The 17006-nt window shown below is 42.7% G+C and overlaps 1 protein-coding gene across 2 annotated transcripts in view; it reads right to left on the bottom strand.

The window, feature by feature from the left end:
- The window catches only part of LOC137379422 (NADH-cytochrome b5 reductase 3-like), a 36169-nt gene that overhangs the window by 15922 nt on the left and 3241 nt on the right, over window positions 1-17006 (bottom strand). The window contains exons 2-7 of one of the 2 annotated variants that reach the window (XM_068050210.1): window positions 14008-14136; window positions 9439-9511; window positions 4972-5078; window positions 3281-3410; window positions 2211-2294; window positions 340-425 (exon numbers count right to left, since the gene is read on the bottom strand). In XM_068050210.1, the coding sequence (XP_067906311.1) occupies window positions 340-425; window positions 2211-2294; window positions 3281-3410; window positions 4972-5078; window positions 9439-9511; window positions 14008-14136 (609 nt within the window). Of the gene's footprint in view, window positions 1-339; window positions 426-2210; window positions 2295-3280; window positions 3411-4971; window positions 5079-9438; window positions 9512-14007; window positions 14161-17006 lie in introns of those variants that run through there. The other variant, XM_068050209.1, reaches the window with a different exon arrangement.

Raw genomic sequence — 17006 nt, forward strand, 5'->3', positions numbered from 1 at the left:
TAGGAAGCTTATCAAACAGAAGAACATTCTGCATCGGAATCAATCTTGTCATCTTCGTTATAAAAAACAGTAGGACAAGCAACCAAAAGCATCCTGCCCCTTGGAAACTCACATCAGCCTCTGAGATGCCAGGAAATAAAATCAAATTATAAAAATAGCCTCCAAAATTAAATATTGATCTATTCCAACAGTTTAAAAAAAAAAAACCCGTGCAAAATATGAATACTGCTGATGGAGTTTGGAGAATGTAGCAAGAGTCCTGCTGCAAACCAGCAGTGATCTTCACTGATTGCCAAACAGCACAAAGTCTCTCCTGAACAACAAGGAAAACCAACGTACCTGGTTGGCAAACAACAAGTGGCAGATCGTGGGATCGTCTGGGTCCTTCACAATTGCTCTAATCAGCTGCAGCATGGGAGTTATACCTGAAAAGATTCACCATCACATACATCAGCCTCAAAATACACATTTTTATAACATCTTACACATCCTCAGAACATCCCAAAGTCCTTCACAGTATTTTAGAGGTGTAGTTATTATAACAATGCAAGGAAACAACAGCCAATATGCCCTCATTAAAGTGAAGGTCAGTTGAGGGATTGAGTGGGACACCATAGATAACTCTCCTTTTCAGCAGAGAAGATAAATTGGGATCTTTCATGCCCCGAGAGGGCAGATGGGGCCTCGGTTTAGTGTCTCACCTGAAAAACTGCACCTCCAACAGTGCAGCACTCTCAGTGCTACACTGCAAGTGTCAGCCTGGATTAGAGGCACAAGTATCTGAAGTGGGATTCAAACCTTCAGACTCATTCAGGAGAGCTGCCCCTTGTGCCACGGCTGACACATGAAATATGGTCAAATAAAACAAACTTACAGAACAGAATAAATGTAGTTTGCTCATACACGTGAAATAGGCATGAATTATAATTTATTACTTTTTAAACACATATTATAGGATGGATACAAGAGACACAGAAAGAGATACGTGAACAGTCATTTAAATAATACCAGGAATGAGATTAATTATGAAGAAAGACTCAAAACTGGATAAGGAGGATTTAAGAGGGTTTCAAGATTATGGAAGGTTTTGTGACAGTAAATAGTGCAAGATTGTGGTGATTAGTGAATCAATAACAAGGAACAGAGCCTGAGGATTACTGACTGGGAGAATAAAAGTGCAAGTTAGAAGAAATGTTTTCACACCAAGGGTTATTCGAATGGGAATGATACATCCCAAAGGGTTATTGAGACAAAGACTGGAACAACATTTAAAAGGTGTAAGGATTTGAAATAGAAGAGGAATAGATACAGGGGAATGGAATAAAAACAAAGTGTTGGAAATACTCAGGTCAGGTCTCCATCTGTGGAGAGAGAAAAACAGTTAATGTTTCAGGTCAATGACCTTTCATCAGCACTGGGAAAAGTTAGAAATGTAATAAGTTGTTTTATGCAGGTGAAATTGTGTGTGGGGGGAGTGGAAAAACAACAGGGAAGGAAGCATGGAAGACAGGAGACATTAAATGACAAAAAGAGAGTTGATGGTGTAGGGCCAAAGGAGTTGTAATGGTACAAGAAAAAAAATGGGTTCAGAGGATATGTGAATGGCAAAATGATAGACAGCTGCTATCCAAAAGCAAAAACAAGAGTAAGAACAAAACATGCAAAGAAAAAGAAACAAAATGGGGGCAGAGATTAGTCTGAAATTGTTGCACTCAATGTTGAGTCTGGAAGGCTGTAAAATGCAGGTAAATGGAAATAGAGCAGACAGCAGCAGCTGAAGGGCTTGCTCTAGCACAGACACGATGGACCGAATGGCATCTGTTTTTGTACCACAAGTTTACAATTCTTTTGTTCTTCCCTTTCCTGCTGGTTATCATTCGCTGTCTCCATTTGTTTTATTTATAGACCAGGGTTAATGCCAGATCTTTGTAATGAAATATAATTCCAGCTGAAGCCATTACTTCAGCTATACACAAAGAAAAACCACCCTCACTATTATATTCCAGAAAGAGAGTTGGTGAAGGATAGAACTGGAACCAATCTTTACATGCTTTTGAGCATTTATTTACAGAGATACACATTACAAGCAAGTACCTCCTAATCCAATAACCACAGTTTCAGTTTGTGTCTTATTTATAGGGGCACAAGTGAATCCCCAATTAATGCCCACCACCTGCATACAAATAATTAATATGCAATTAACAACTCACCAGTTCCACCAGCAATCATTCCCAATTGTTTAACTGCTTTGATCTTGGCTTCAGATTTCTTATCAGCGCGAATAGCAAACTGTCCTTTAAACAGAAGATAGCCCAGTCACTGAAAGAACAATACTATTCCTGTGCTATTGCAAGGCTTTTCTACTCGTTAGCCAAGCTAGAAGCTTCTTTACATTCTCGGGATGTGGGCATCATTGGCAAGGCCAGCATTTATTGCCCATCCCTAGTTGCCCACGAGAAGGTATTGGTGGGTGGTCTTTTTGAACCACTGCAGTCCTTTAGACCGTATGGCTTGCTAGACCCCCTCAGAGGTCTGTTAAGAGTCAACCACATTGGAGTGGGACTGGAGTCACATATAGGCTCAGACCGGGTTAGGACAGCAGGTTTCTTTCCCTAAAGGGCATTACTGAACCAGTTGAGTTTTTAAAACAATCTGACAGTTTCATGGTCACTTTTACTAACAGATTTTTACTTCCAGAATTTCCTCCCCCCCCCCCCCCCCCCAAACTCACTGGTAAGGTCTTAGCCAAAGTATTGTGTCCAATTCTGGGCACCATACTTTAGGAAGGATGTCAAGGCCTCAGAGAGGGTGCAGAGTAGATTTACGAGAATGACAAATCTACCAGAGTTCAAGATAGAACAGCCGAGTGAGTTGACAAAGGCATCTGAATAAAAAAGGTTAAACACACCCAGGTTGGGGTTTCTAATTCCGTACTAGCCAGGCTGTGATATTTCACCCATTAAAATGGATAAGTAATAAATCGATTTATGCAAAGTGATTACTTTCAGAGCTAGTTTAGTATAGGCTAGTGTTTAAAAGGCTTGGACTTTCCTGTTACATTATGTAATAGGTGTTGTCAGGTGCATGTCTGTAGCAGGGCAGGCACATTGGTTCAGAGATTCTGGAAGAACGGAGGAGCTCAGCTCCTGGCTGCCAGCTGTGGAGGATATTGACCCTATCTTAAAAGCACCAGAACATTCCTACACGTTGAGAAAGGGATTTTTTTTTGTCAGAGCCAAGTCTATGGTTGAAATTTCTTGCCATGGAGACAGTGACCGACCTTTTCCCTCGTAGACAAGCAACCCACTAGGTCCTCGGAAGTCAATGACGTCTTGCAGTCTCAAACTGTCCAGGTACTGGGACATCTTACCCCCAGCAGGGAACTTGGGATGAACGTCTTTAAAATAGATCTGAGACAGGAAAACACGAGTTACTGAGAGCAGTTAATGGTGACAATGCGAGGAGTTGAAATTCAACCAAGTTGGTTTGTTCCCCCATATGCTAGATTTTAACGTTCCTTCCACCATGTAGTGATCCCAACTGCAATCCTAGGCTTGTGCTGGAATCAGTCCAATTGCACTCCCAATCTAATTTAGTCCCAGAATCAGCACAAGCTACCCAAGAACCACAGAATCCAAGGAAAAATTTGCAGGGCTATGGGGGAAGAAGAGAACAGGGCGAGTGGGCGTAATTGGATAACTCTTTCAAAGAGCTGGCACAGGCACGATGGGCTGAATGGCCTCCTCCTGTGCTGTATGATTCATTCCCCGTCCTGCACATGGACTAGTAGCTGTTGCCACAGGGAAACAGGAAACACAAAATGTTCATTGGAGAGGGGATAAAAATAATTAGTGAAAATTACAATCAAATATCAAAAGGAGAAAAAAAAAAAAAAGAGGATTCAAAATAGCATTTTCCTTTCAGAAAATGTAACTTTAAACCAGCAGGTCCCCTGTGCCATTGCTCACAGAGCAGGAACTGCAGCACGGCTTCAGAGATTTGCAAAGTACCACCCTAATGTCCCAGACAGACACTCACTCCTCACAGCTCAACCTGGATTCCCCAAACCCTCCCCCTTGCCTGGTATGGGTGGTCTCCAGACCCAAATCAGTCACTGTTACTTCATCCCTCCATTTCCTTGACAAATCAGCAAATAAAGAGGAACTCTACAAAATTACACAATCCCACAAACACACATGTATATGTGTGGTTTTTTTGTTCATTTTCAGGACATGGGAGTCACTGGCAAGGCCAGCATTTATTGTCCATCTCTAGTTACCCTGAGAAGATGGTGATGGGTTGCCTTCTTGAACTGCTGTAGCAGGTTTGATACAACCGAGTGACTTCAGAGGCCAGTTAAGCGTGAACAGCTTTGGTGTGGAAGGAGTCACGTATGTTTATGCTCCACACGAGCCTCCTCCCATCCCTCTTGATCTCACTATTGGCGTAACCTTCTATTTCTTTCACTCTCGTGTTTCTAACTTCCTCATAAATACAACTATGCTAATCACCTCAACCACTCCTTCTGATAGTGAGTTCCACATTCTAATCATTCTTGGGGTAAATAAATTTCTGCTGAATTGGATTTATTAGTCAACATCTTATTTACAGCCCCTGGTTCTGTTCTTCCGCCAGATATTGGCTCAGACTGGGAAAGGATGGCAAGTTTCCTTCCTTAAACGCTCATTGGTGAACCAGTCAGGTTTTTAAACAAAATCTAACAGCTTCACGGTCACTTTTACTGAGAACAGATTCTTATCTCTGGATCTATTACTTTATAAAAAGTCTCAATTTGCCATGGTAGGATTTGAACCCATTTTCCCTAAATTACTAGTGCAACGTGTCATGTTCATACCTTGTGCAGGCACACGCGTCTGTGCGCATGACTGCAAGCGACAGAGTATGAGTGAGATATTAAGCAAGAGAGAGAACAAGATACAGACAAACCAAGCGTCTTGCCCATCCTTTTACCTTGACAACTAGATCCACATAACCCTTGTCATCGTCGCTGGAGACGGGCGTGTATGGCCTGACAACAAGTTCCCCATTAATCTTTGCTGATAAGTAGATATGTTGCCCTGTAAAAATAAAAAAAAAAAGCTATTTTGGCAGAACCAAAAGCTACTGTTCAAACCTGGGTTACTGCTGACCAATCGCGATCTCATTGAAAACACCAAGAGGAAAGAAAGGCATACCTGCAGTTCACATGCACAGTGCCTTTATCCTTCCCAGCTACGCAGAATTACCAACTAAATAAGTCACGTGGAGTAACTGGTATCACTTCCCTCTAACATGCATCTAGAAAGCATCAGTTTAAGTAGTAGTTTGGTAATCAAAATGCATCCAAAAGAAAAATGGACAAACTTGACACCCGAGTGACATGAAATGATGATTTTTTAATTATTCGTTTCATGGAACGTGGGCATTACTGGTAAGACCAGCATTTGTTTGCCCATCTTAATTGCCCTCGAAGGTGTTGGTGAGCCCGAGAGATTCAACACCCCTTGCCCCCACCCCACAACATTACAGCCGCTAACACACTAAAGAAAAGACTTGCATTTATATAGCACTTTTCATGACCACCGGACAGGTCAAAGAGCTTTACAGCCAGTGAATTACTGTTGAAGTCACTGTTGTAATGTAGGAAATGCAGCAGCCAATTTGCACACAGCAAGCTCCCACAAACAGCAACGTAATAATGACCAGATAATCTGTTTTAGTGAAGTTGATTGAGGGATAAATATTGGCCAGGACACCCGGGAGAACTCCCCTGCTCTTCCTCGCAATAGTGCCATGGGATCTTACATCCACGTCAGCAGGCAAATGTTTGACAAAAGACAGTACCTCCAACAGTGCAGCACTCCCTCAGTACTGCACTGAAGCGTCAGCATATAGATTTTTGTGCTCAAGCCCTGGAGTGGGACTTGAACCCAGAACCTTGTGACTCAAAGGCAAGGGCGCTACCAACTGAGCCACAGTGGACAGTAGGAAGTTATCAGTCCATGATAATGTTTGCTCTATTACTAGCAGACTACAGGCTTGTCCAGTTTAACAGCCAGCCAAGATAAAACTTTGTTTTTTTAACAATTTGATCAATTGGGTTCCACTTTGAGATCCCCCCTCTTCAACACACCTGAAAAAAATCAAACCAATGAAACAAGGTAATTACAGACAAAGTCATTTGTTTAAATCACAAATAATCATGGACTTTATCCTTGAACAAACTGAAGTATACAAAATAATTCAAGAAAATAAAAAATAAAGGATGAGTGGACAGGAACATATAGAAATAGGTTGCAATTTAAACAGAGCAGGCAGAGGGAGCCAGTGACAGGGGAGGCATTGGAAACACAGGATAAGAACACAAGAAACAGGACCAGTAGACAACCATTCAGCCCCTCGAGCCTGCTCCACCATTCAATAAAACCATGGCTGATCTTCTGCCTCAACTCCACCTTCTCACTCACTTCCCATATCCCTCAATTCCGAGAGATTTAAAAATCTGTCCATCTCAGCCCTGAATACGCTCAATGATGGATAATCCACAACCCTCTGGGCTAGAGAATTCCAAAGATTCACAACTCTGAAGAAATATCTCATCTCAGCTCTAAACAATCAGCCTTTTATGCTGAGATTGTGCCACGTTCTAGATTCCTCAGCCAAGAAAACAACCTCTGTGTCTACCCTATCCAGCCCCTTCAGAATCTTCTATGTTTCAATGAGATTGCCTCTCATTCAAAGAGCAAAGAAAAATTACAGCACAGGAACAGGCCCTTCGGCCCTCCAAGCCTGCGCCGATCCAGATCCTCTATCTAAACATGTCACCTATTTTCTAAGGGTCTGTATCTCTTTGCTTCCTGCCCATTCACGTATCTGTCTCGATACATCTTAAAAGGCGCTATCGTGCCCGCGTCTACCACCTCCGCTGGCAACGCATTCCAGGCACCCACCACCCTTTCTTTGAAACTCCAGAGAAAGTATAGGCCCAATTGACTCAGCCCATCATCCCAGGGCCCAATCCAGTGAACCTTTGCTGTACCACTTCCAGGGCAAGTATATCCTTCCTTAGAAACAGAGACCAAAACTATGCAGTGGTGCACTGACATGTTAATGAAATGTTCTAAAGAAATTGCGTATTAACTACATGAGCATTTACATTATACACACATGACTCCAAAAATAGACAATACTCCCACGAATGTCTCAATTACTTCATAAACCAGCCCTCGAGTTCTCCTACTGTCGGACAACGTTATGGTTTCAGTGAGATTTTAAAACACTTCATCCCACAATAAGGACACCGACTGACCAATTCTAATGAACATATCGAAAGGGAATCACAGGGCTGATGAACACATGTCAGGTACGGTGTTGTACTGCATTCAGTGAGGCATATGGACCAGTTTGGGCAGCACAGTGGCGCAGTGGTTAGCACTGCAGCCTCACAGCTCCAGGGACCCAGGTTCAATTCTGGGTACTGCCTGTACGGAGTTTGCAAGTTCTCCCTGTGACCGCGTGGGTGCTCCGGTTTCCTCCCACAGCCAAAGATTTGCAGGTGATAGTTAAATTGGCCGTTGTAAATTGCCCCTAGTGTAGGTAGGTGGTAGGGAATATGGGATTACTGTAGGGTTAGTATAAATGGGTGGTTGTTAGTCGGCACAGACTCAGTGGGCCGAAAGGGCCTGTTTCAGTGCTGTATCTCAAATTTTAAAAAAAACGTTAAAAAAAAAGTCAGGCTGTAGCTTAGGCTGTCCTTTAAGAAAAGCTGTTCCCATCATGTGTTACCTGATCCTAGATTAGCCCAAACGGCCAACTGCATCATTGGCCTTAAAGGGTGCTGCTTCTCCAGGTAGCTGCTTAAATAAACACTGAGTGCATGCAACTTAGACAGTTCATTGCTGGAGACTGATCTTTCTGTTGCTCAGGGTTTCTGTAAATTCTCACGTAGAAATTGCTGGGATCTCAGGTTTTTTTTGATTAACAGTGTGACTCATGACAATGGCTTAACTCTCTCTTTAGACAGCAGAAACACTCCAGACTACTGGATAATTTAGCTCATTTTGTTGGGACACAAGGAAAAACTCCTTTCATATTACAAGAAATTGCGTTTATGTAGCGCCTGCATTGTAAATAAATGTTCACAGAAACAAGAGAGTTAAACATAGTAATCCTATGGGACGTAACAGTAAGGAGGGACATGGATTTTAAAATTCTCCTCCCAAACTTCTAAGTGTGGCGATTTAGCCTCGTCCCCGATACAATTGCTACATTAACAAATTTAACAATCACATAACTGGCTACAGGTTCAAGGAGTTTCAATCTCCAAAACAATAGGAGTCACTGAGGCTGGTCACTCACTCACTGTCGAGAACTTAGAAATCAGCTGGAAGCTGTGAATGTCACAGGACTGCCCAACTGTTCTGTGACTCAGCTAAATGTATTTTTGTTTAAAAAAAACCACGTGATCATGAGTTAATACATCTCCAGAAGGGGGTGGAAACCAGTAACATAACAGCTAATGGTACAAAGTCACAGCTGCTACTGGCTGTGAAAACCATGTTCAATCTTAACAAGTAGCAGTAAACTCAATTTAGCAAATTAAAGTACAGGCATGAAAAAAAAAGCTTGCATCAGTTATAGCTTTCCACCCACACCATTTCAGCAGGGTTAGTTTAAGGAAAGTGGGACTGCACTTATATCCTGCCCCATCTTCCAGGCAATTTATCGGGGGTCACTTTAATCCAACCAGCCCCCACCCAGCAGGAACCTTCAGGATTGAATTGGCTGCCCAATTCGCGCTCTCCCTGCCCCCACAAACATGTTGCTCTCCACCGAAGTCAAGGTTATCTGAACAGATGCAACTGAGTTGTGAAATCGACCAATGAAAGACATTTGACAAAACCTCAAGTAAGGGTGATAAAAATCAATTTTTAATTAATGTACATCACTCCTAAAAATTGAATGGAGCATTAAATGGCAACACACCAGAGGGGAGAGGCGGAGAATTGTTGACAGTGAGTTGTCGTCATCTGGAATGTGCTGCCTGAAAGGGAGCAGAAGCAGATTCAATAATAACTTTCAAAAAGGAATTGGATAAATGCTTGAACAGGAAAAAAAAAATCTGCAGGACTATGAGGGAAAAGAACTAATTGGATAGGTCTTTCAAAGAGACAGCACAGGCATGATGGGTCAAACAGCCTCCTCCTGTGCTGTACAATTCTAACCAAAGTTAAACTCATCCTTCTTGTCCATCGAACGAAAATTAAACTAATCCTTCATGGTGCAACCGGTCACATTTCTCCCCCCACCCCCAACAAGGATTAAGCCCAGGTTTACACATACATGTGGAACTCCTGGCTACAGTAACGGTTACTTAACTTATAGCAAACACAAGCTCAGGATTTCCAAGCATTTACTGAGGATCAGATACACACTCACCAACTGGCAGGCCTAGAACATGCTCTGGAGAAGGAAGGGCAAAGCGGAATTTCCGAGTGTCACGGGACACAATCTGAGAAGAGCAGAGACAAAGAATTACATTTTTGTAACATCACCAACCACAGTTAAAATTTGTACATTGGATAAATACCATCACAGAAAGCCAGAATTGATTCTATTAACATTAGGAACATTAGACCTTACTATACAAAAACAAACCAAGTTCCTTCCACCATCCCAGTAGTCACATGATGCAAGGATAATGGACTTGTTGGCCAATCACAGCGATCAATCTCCATCAATGAGTCTACAACCAATCTAGACATGAGGTGAGGAAAACCCCCAGTGTGAACATCTTTGGAAACCATCGGTCCAAGGTCACCCGGTTACCTGTTCCTCCCGAGCCTGTGACCCTCACCACGCTGCCTGTGGAACAAATGGGGTGGCGCAGGGAAGTGAATGGCTATTCCTCATCACCTCACTGAACCCAGCTTTTCATCTCAGTTTTCATTCCCATGATGTCAGAGTTCTGGTTTTGAACTGCATTTCAGACTGGAGCTCCGGCTCAGAATTCCAAGTCGATATCCAGCAGGATTCTCTAGTCAGGTGGGTGTGGGGATGACCCCTTTCCCCATTCATCGTATGGATCATAGGAGGTTGTAAAACTCTTGCACTGTACAAGACTAACGCCCATGGGAGGAGCATTCACGTTGCAGCCTGACAGACTGTTGATCAGCTGGAGAATCCAACCCCTACTTTACACTGCCTTCCCTTGGGGAAGTGCAAGATGCAACAAAGGCAAAGATATTCTTTAATTTATACTCCTACAGTCAGTGTTGTGCAATCAAAAATAGCCCCAGAATACATATTTTACCTTATGTCAAACTTGACCAGGCCACATAACATTGTTGAGAATGACAAATGGAGGAACAGTTGAGTTAGATCCTATCCCATCACCCCAGGATTCAAATCCAGCCCAACTCTTCCAATCCTAGGCCACACAGATTTTATTGGGAACATTATTGCACTAATGACCAGACTCACTTGGCCAGAGTGTGGAAGTGTTGAATACTGTGCTAAAAACTGTTCGAGTGAGCAGGTTTATAACATGTTGCAGATCAGAGATCATTTCCCTGCATCCAACTACAGGATACATGGCAGAGATTGGTCACTGTGGGGCCACAGGTAGAAAGTGTTCTCTCCCCCTGGCTCAGTTACCTTGATGTTTTAGTGAATTTTATCATCAAGACCATAAAGATTGATCAACCAATCAAATCCAGGAGTCATCTTACAAGACCCCATTAAAACATAGGAACAGGAGGAGGCTATTCAGCCCCTCCAGCCAGTTCTGCCATTCAATTAGATCATGGCTAATCTGTCCCTTAACTCCATAGCCCTTGATGTGCTTAGCCAACAAGCAACTAACAATTTCAGACTTGAACTTTTCATTTGCAACCATCCCTCCCCCACCCCTGCCAGCACCTCAACGGCTTTTTTGGGGGAAAAGGAGTGCTCCAGATTTCCACTACCCTTTGTAAAGAGCTTGCTGACATCACCCCTGAATGGCCTAGCTCTAATTTTAAGGTTCCTTGTTCTAGACTCTCCTGCCAGAGAAAAGAGATTCTTTATTTACCCAAACAAAACCACCATTTCAAACAACTCAGTTAGACTGCGCTTCAATTTTTTTTTTACCCTAGCCTATCCAACCTGTCATAGATCCTGGTATCATTCTGGTGAATCAGCAGGGAATGTGGTGGAGATAGTCTCATTGTGGCAGAGTGTACTCTCCACAAACTGCACTGCAGCAATTCGCCAAGCCTCCTTCAACAGCACCTTCCAAACCCATGACCTCTACCACCTAGAAGGAAAAGGGCAGCAGACACATAGGAACACCACGACCTGCAAGTTCCCCTCCAAGTCACACCCAATCCTGACTTGGAACTAAAATAAAAGCAAAATACTGCGGATGCTGGAAATCTGAAATAAAAACAAGAAATGCTGGAAATACTCAGCAGGTCTGGCAGCAACTGTGGAGAGAGAAGCAGAGTTAACGTTTCAGGTCAGTGACCCTTCATCAGAACTGGCAATTAGAAATGTAAAAAGTTAGAAGTAAAGTGGGGATGAGGCAAGAGATAATAAAAAGGAGAAGGTGTAGATAGGACAAGGTCACAGAATAGCTGACCAGAAGGTCGTGCAGCAAAGGCAAATAATATGTTAATGGTGTGTTGAAGGTGTGGTGTAGTACAGATAGGGTGTTAACGGACTGAAAATTGAACAGCTGCAAGTACAAACATGAAAAAAAAGTGGGTAAGCAAACTGAACAAACTATGAAATAAAATATATTAAAAAAAGGAAAAATGAAAATAACCTAAAATAAAAGTAAAATGGAGCCAGTCATGCTTTGAAATTATTGAACTCAATGTTCAGTTCAGCAGGCTGATTTGGAACCATCACTGGGTCAAAATCCTGGAACTCCCTCCCCAACAGCACTGTGGGCGTACCCAAACCACATGGACTGCAACAGTTCAACAAGGCAGCTCACCACCAGCTTGAGGGCAATTATGGATTGGCAATAAATGCAGACCTTGCCAGTGATGCCCACATTCCATGAATGTGTATAAAAAAAAAGAAAATGACCAGTTAAGGCATCAGTTTGAAGAATTACCTGGAGCCAGGGAGGAAGAATCCAAGGGCTGTGTGAAGTCCTACTCCACAGGGTTCCAGGAATGAGCCAGACTACTTGCACATCAACATCTGCCTAGATAAGTTATCAGATGTGGCTGCAAACTGTCATTACCAGGCAAACCATTTTAAAACACATGAGATTCCACTCACCACCTCTTCCCTCCCTCCCTCCCATCACCCTCGCCCCCATTCCCTGCCAAAAGGGTAAATGCGATGTGCAGTGCAACTGGCAGCACAACTTGCATTTTCCAGGAATCAGTCACCTCTAGATTAGCACCTATCTCTCAGCCATACCAATGCTACTTTTGCACTTACTTCGCTACAGAGTGGAGAGGAGAAAGCCCAGAGCAATCACAGTAATAGCCAATAATAAATACAAACACTGCTTCTCAAGCTTGTAAAATACAATAGTCAGAATACATTGGAATTGTACTGCAATAAAGAACATAATAATCCTGACTGGGGCCTGTAAAAAAATATTTGGGGGCACTTCTAAGCCACAAGCCAATGATGAGTCATGGGTTTACCCAACAGGATAATATTACAACAAACATTGCACGATGTATATAACAGCAGTGTGCCTGATAAATAGACTGCCCACATATTCCACACTGATTCTAAGTGAAGTTCACTTAATTCTTTGCTTTGTGCAACAGCCCGGTTGCTTATAACTGACAGCAAAGTGTTAATCATTCACTCTGCAGCAAATACTCTGGACTGTGATAAGCAGCTTCATGCAAACAGTAAAAGTCAAGCTCAGGGTGAGCTTTACAAGAATAAATCAGACTGACGATAGCCTTGATCAACTTATTTTATACACATGTGTTAGATCAAATGCATTCCTTTCATGGGTCAGGGTGACATTTCAGATAAGTTGGAGACATGGTGAAGCATACAGAACAGTTTTAGAATCATAAAATGGGTATAGCACAGAAGGAGGCATTCAGCGCTTCTCATCTGTGCCAGCTCTCTGCAAGAGCTACTCAGCTAGTCTCACTCCTCTGCCTTTTCCCTGTAGCCCTGCAAATTTTTTTTTTCTATTCAGATAATTATCCAATACCCTTTTGAAAGCCACAATTGACCCTGCCTCCACCACACCCGGGTAGAGCCTTCCAGATCCTAAGCACTCACTGCATTAAAGAAAAAAGGTTTTCATGTCGCTTTTGCCTTAAAATTGACGTTCTTTGGTTCTTGATCCTTCCGCCAATGGGGAACAGTTTATTTCTATGTACTCTGTCCAGACCCCATTTTACTGGCATCAAGCAGAGGTAAATCGAGCTGTACTGTACACAGAATGGCTTTTTGTTTCAAGTTTTATCTTTCAAGCCCTCTAAAAGATCTGTTGCAATCCATGCTCCTTTATGCCAAAGGTACATGGCACAGATAAAACCTCAATGTATCTGATCCTGAATCCTTTGAAAACAGTCTATTTGTGTTCACAGTTGTAAGTGTTAACTGCAAAGCTATTTTTCTCCAAAAAAAAAAGACTTCCAAATGTAACTGTTGTTAAATGCTTTGAGTGGGTTTATTAACTGTTATGCTTCTGCACTATAGTACACAGAGCCCTCTGCTCGTGTTGACTATAATCACTAAAGTTATACTCATGCTTCATGTTGGCCCAGTTATTTACATTTCAGCAAGAAAATATCTTGCAGATATTACTCAGATATTTGGAGCCGAAGGCAAGCTATGCTTCGTTCTCATGGAACTCCACTGCTATCCTGACAATATTGGAAATCCTGTTGCTCTAAGTTATGAGAAAATCTGATTAACCCTTAATCTGCCAAGATGTCCAACAAGAATGGTTGAAGTTAAAAAAAGGTTTCATTCAATAACACGGGTAGTTTGAATTACTGCTCAGGCAATTCAGTCACCATCACTCACCTCTTTATCAATCAGCCTCAATGGATACTTGGTATTTGGGTCCTCAAGCGTGATTGGTGGACCCTTAACCTTGAGCTGAAATAACTTCAGAATGAAGTCAACCAGTGACCTCAGAAAGGAGCCAAAAACCTGTAAAATGGAGGGGGATATCATCATAGAATATCTTACAGTATAGAAGACAGCCATTTGACCCATCAAGCCGGTGTTAGCTTTGAAAGTGCTGTCCAATTTAGTCCCATTCCCCCACTTCTTCCTGAAAAACCCTGCAAATTAGTCCGCTTCAAGGACATGTCCAATTGCCTTTTGAAAGTTCCTCTGGAATCGGATTCCACCATCCTTTCAGTTAGTGTGTTCCAGATCTTAACAAGCCTCTGTGTGAAGAAGTTTCTCCTCACTCCCCCGCTAGTTCTTTCACCAATTATTTTAAATCTTTCACCACTGCTTCCTGACCCACTTGCCAGAGGAAACAGATTTTCCCTACTTGCTTCAAGTAATAACCCTTCATAATTTTAAAGGCCTCTAACGGATCTCCCCTTAACCAGCTCTGCTCTAAGGAGAACAATCCCAGCTTCTCCAATCTCCCCAAGCCAACATCCCTCAACCCTGGTAAACCTTCTTTGCACAAAGGCCATGATATCCTTCTTAAAGTGCAGTGCCCAGAATTGGACAATACTCTAGCAGAGGCCAAACCAGTAAATTTGTAAAGGTTCAGCATGACTTCCTGGTTTGTGTATTCAATGCCCTTATTTACAAAGTTAAGCATCCCCTTTGCCTAACTACCTTATCAATTTACCCTGCCACCTTCAAAAGATTTATGAAGATGTATCCAATCGCCAGGTCCCTCCGCACTTGCACTCCCCTCCCCCACTGAAAATAGCACCATTAGATTATGCTGCCTCTCCAAGTTGTTCCTTCCAAAGTGCATCACTTCACAAGTATCGACATTAAATTGTATTTGCCACGTGTCTGCCCATTTCACCAGTTTATCTTCTCCTGAGCTGTGGCTACTCTCCTGCTCACTAATTACTGTTTTACCAAGTTTAGTAGTACTCTCAAACTTTGAAACTGGACTCACTATCCCCAATCTGAGGTCATTGATACCCAAGAAAAGCAGTGAATCCAAAACAACCCCTGGGGGAGGGCACTGTATACCCTGTCCAGTGCCAAACATCCAAACAAATTGTTTCTCGTGTCTGTGGTGGCTTTGACAATCATAATAAAAAGATTTGCTGTAAACAGTTTTCTCCATTCGTTGGTTAAAACCAAAGGCCAACTTGCATTTATATAGCACCTTCCACAACCTCAAGATGCCCCAAAGCACTTTACAGCCAACGAAGTACTTTATTAAATGTTGTAATGTGGAAAATGCTGCAACTGAATTTGCAAACAACCTCCCTCAAAACAGCAATGAAATAAATGATCAGATTATCTGTTTTAGCTATTGTTTTGAGGGATAGTAATGAACTCTGTCTCTATGCTTTTAGATTGCAGGGATACAAAGAAACAAATAACCGTACAAAAAAACATCACTTGCAGGGAGATTAAAACTAGAGGCCAGAAATATAAAGTAATCACGAAGAAATCCAAAAGGGAATTCAGGAGAAACTTCCTCACCCAGAAAGCAGTGAGAATGTGGAACTCGCTACCACAGGGAGTGGTTGAGGTGAATAGTATAGATACATCAGGAAAAGCTAGATAAACACAAGGGAGAAGGGAAGAGGATATGCTAATAAATTATATGGAGTGGGAGGAGGCTCATGTGGAGCATAAACAGCAGCGTGGATCAGGTGGGCTGAATGGCCTCGGTGCTGTAAATACTCTAAAACTATGTAAAAAAAAAAAACCCTGGGGGCTAACACATAAAATAGGAGCATTCCACTGACCTCCACAGGTGACTAAAACAGATTCCTGGAGATCACAATGACCATGAAGTACAAGGAACAGGCAACGCCCATGTGCCAGGAATTAATATTAAAGAAACAGGGATATTTGGTATAGCAGGGAAGTCATCCAGCTCCTTTCTGAACCACTGCCTTGAGTCCTCAGTCACTACGTGACCCATGTGTCTCAAGGTCAACAAGCCTCTGCATAAAAACAAAATCCTCCTGATATCTAATCTTGTTCTACATTTACTTATCTTATGAGCAAGACTCTCCTCCAAATTGCAAATCTATCCAAAGACAGAATTTACAGCCATTCGGCCCAACTGGTTCATGCTGGTTTTTAAGCTCCACACGCTTCTTCTCCCGCCCCATCAGTATATCCTTCTATTCCTCTCTCCCTCATGTACTCATCCAACTTTCTCTTCAATGCATCTATACTTTGATAGAGGTCTCACCATAGAATGGTTACAGCACAAAAGGAGGCCTTTCGGCTCGTCGTGTCCATGCCAGCTCTCTGCAAGAGCATCTCATCTAATCCCACTCCCCTGCTTTCCACCCCCCCCCCCCCCCAACCCCCATAGGCCCACAATTTTTTTTCTCTCCATAAGCGAGCTGGAAAATTATCTGAAGGCCTCAATTGAACCTGCCACCACCACACTCTCAGGCAGCGCATTCCAGATCCTAACCACTTGCTGCATTAAAAAAATGTTTCCCCTCATGTCGTTGTTGATTCTTTTACCAATCACATTAAAATCAGCGTCCTCTGGTTCTCTACCCTTCCACCAATAGAACCTTAGCTAGGCCACACTTAGAATATTGCATGCAATTCTGGTCGCCACACTACCAGAAGGACGTGGAGGCTTTGGAGAGGGTACAGAGGAGGTTTACCAGGATGTTGCCTGGTCTGGAGGGCATTAGCTATGAGGAGAGATTGGAAAAACTCGGATTGTTTTCACTGGAATGACGGAGGTGGAGGGGCGACATGATAGAGGTTTACAAAGTTATGAGCGGCATGGACAGAGTGGATAGTCAGAAGCTTTTTCCCAGGGTGGAAGAGTCAGTTACTAGGGGACATAGGTTTAAGGTGCGAGGGGCAAAGTTTAGAGGGGATGTGCG

The sequence above is a fragment of the Heterodontus francisci genome, chromosome 18, assembly GCF_036365525.1.
Source record: "Heterodontus francisci isolate sHetFra1 chromosome 18, sHetFra1.hap1, whole genome shotgun sequence".
Classification (NCBI taxonomy): Eukaryota; Metazoa; Chordata; class Chondrichthyes; order Heterodontiformes; family Heterodontidae; genus Heterodontus; species Heterodontus francisci.